Source organism: Aquarana catesbeiana, linkage group LG03 (genome assembly GCF_042186555.1).
Source record: "Aquarana catesbeiana isolate 2022-GZ linkage group LG03, ASM4218655v1, whole genome shotgun sequence".
Classification (NCBI taxonomy): Eukaryota; Metazoa; Chordata; class Amphibia; order Anura; family Ranidae; genus Aquarana; species Aquarana catesbeiana.
The window spans coordinates 696,667,975-696,670,638 of NC_133326.1; the positions used below are offsets into that span (position 1 = coordinate 696,667,975).

Genomic DNA, 2,664 nt, shown 5'->3' on the forward strand with positions numbered 1-2,664 from the left:
ACACTGGACCACCAGGGAAGCCACCAAGACCACCAGGGAAGCCCCCAGCATGTGGATGGCCAGGTACATCCCCCATGGCCATCCACATGTGCAAATTAATGCCCAATCTATGCCAATCAGTGCCCAAAAATGGGCACTGACAGGCACCATTATGGAACAAATTAATTCAGTGATGCCCAGCAATGCCACCCATCAATGTCATCAGTGCTACCCATCAATGTCCATCAGTGCCACCTATCAGTGCCCATCCATGCCCATCAGTGCCCATCTATCAGTGCCCATCAGTGCCCATTCGTGCCACCTATCAGTGTCACCCATAAGTACCCATCAGTGCCACCCATAAGTACCCATCAGTGCTGCCTATGAGTGCCCATCAGTGCCACCTATGTGTGCCCATCAGTGCCGCATACCAGTGCTCATCAGTGCCACCTATCAGTGCCACCTATCAGTGCCCATCATCAGTGCCATCTCATCAGTGCCACCTCATTGGTGCCACCTCATCAGTGCCCATCAGTGCCGCCTTATCAGTGCCCATTATTGCAGCCATATCAGTGCCCATCACTGAAGAAGAAAACATACTTATTTACAAAAAAATTTTAACAGAAACAAAAAAAAACTTTTTTTTTCAAAATGTTCGGCCTTTTTTTATTTTTGCGCAAAAAATAAAAATAGCAGAGGTGATCAAGTACCACCAAAAGACAGCTCTATTTGTGGGAACAAAATGATAAAACATTTGTTTGGGTACAGTGTAGCACGACCGTGCAATTGTTATTCAAATTGTGACAGCGCTGAAAGCTGAAAATTGGCTTGGGCAGGAAGGTGTATAAGTGCCTGGTATTGAAGTGGTTAAGGGCAGTTTTAAGAGGTCCCATGGAATAAAGGTCTGAAGGGTAGAAGCCTTTTTTAGGAACCTAATTTGACCAATTGAACTCTAATACCAACTTATTATTAAGCATTGCTTCAGTACGGTAGAAGTCTACATTTTGGAGACCAGTGCACACCAAGTTCTCTACAAGTTTAAACAGATATAGTTTAATGATTTAACTTTTACCAAAGGTTTTGAATAAATATCCTTTTGTTTATATACATCTTTAAACTGTCCTTGATCTCTTTATTCCTCAAGCTGTATATGAAAGGGTTTACAAAGGGTGTAAACACTGTATACAACAAGGACATTATCTTACTGATTGTTCCTGATTTTCTTTCCTTTGGAATCAGATAAGTGGCAATTAGGGTTCCATAAAATAGAAACACAACAGTGAGATGGGAGCTACAAGTGGAAAAGGATTTCAGTCTTCCAGAAAAGGAGGACATCTTTAATATTGTTAAAACAATGTAAGTATATGAAACCATTATCACTAGGAAGGGAAATATTAGCACAGGAACAGACAACAAGGTTCTTTCCATTAGAACTGTGGATGTATCTGAGCAGGAAAGTTCCAAAAGAGGATTCAAATCACAATATAAATAGTCTATAACATTTAGTCCACAAAATTCTAGTTGACATAGTTCAAGTGTTGATATTAATGATATAGAACAGCTGAAAATCCAGGATGCAAGAACTAGTTGAATGCAAAGTGATTGTTTCATAATGGAGGTATAATGCAGATGGCTAGATATCGGTCATAGGACATCACTGTCAGAAGGAAACATTCAAATGCTTCTATTGTGCCATAGACATAAAATTGAGCCATGCAACCAGAAAAGGATACAGAGGTCCTCTCATGTAGAACAATATGTAAAATGTTAGGAGCAATTGCTGTGATCAGCATGATGTCAGATATAGAGAGTTGGGAGAGGAAGAAGTACATGGGAGAATGAAGGGTCTTGCTGTAATTTACCAACATGATGATTAAACAGTTTCCACATATTGTCACAATGTATATAATAAGGACCAAGATGAAGAGCAGCAGAGTATATACCGCCATGCTGTTAAATCCCAAAAAGAAGAATGTAGTAACATTAACATTATGTGTGGCCTGTTTGGAAGCAGAAAAGATTTATACAACATTTTAATATATTAAACAAAGCAGAAATAATATACATTGACTTAAATGATTGAAAGCAAATAAGGTGAACCTGTGACTTTGAATACCCTTTGAATACAGCTTGGGAAATTGGAAATTTAGAAGCTCAGTGAATGTTTTCATTGCTAATTGGACTGCCTCTATTCTTTTAGTTAATTTTTAATATAAAAAAATGACATGATGATTGAGAAGAAGTGGAACTCTGGGCAAAAAAAAATACATATGTAAAAGAAAAAAACATGATATGTAAAAAAAAAGATTTTCAAAACTACATTTACATAGCAAGAAGGGAGTTACTATCTATCTATCTATCTATCTATCTATCTATCTATCTATCTATCTATCTATCTATCTATCTATCTATCTATCTATCTATCTATCTATCTATCTATCTATCTATCTATCTATCTATCTATCTATCTATCTATCTATCTATCTATCTATCTATCTATCTATCTATCTGGATATATGGATATATATATGTAGCACTTACTCACGGTACCTTCACTACCTTTATTTCACCAGAACCGGGTCTAGGGTCCTGTTGAGTTTACCACCATACAATGCAGGCACCGGACACTTGAGTATCTTTTCCAATGCTTTAATAAACTTGAGTTGCAGGAAGTAGCAGGAAAGA

At 37.7% G+C, this 2,664-nt stretch overlaps 1 protein-coding gene across 1 annotated transcript; it reads right to left on the reverse strand.

The window, feature by feature from the left end:
* Window positions 1-1,047: 1,047 nt before the first annotated feature.
* On the reverse strand, window positions 1,048-1,928 carry LOC141134829 (olfactory receptor 5P60-like). The gene is given in 2 exon segments (XM_073624264.1): window positions 1,048-1,604; window positions 1,607-1,928. Coding segments are annotated over 2 exon segments (879 nt in total).
* Between the last annotated feature and the right edge of the window lie 736 nt (window positions 1,929-2,664).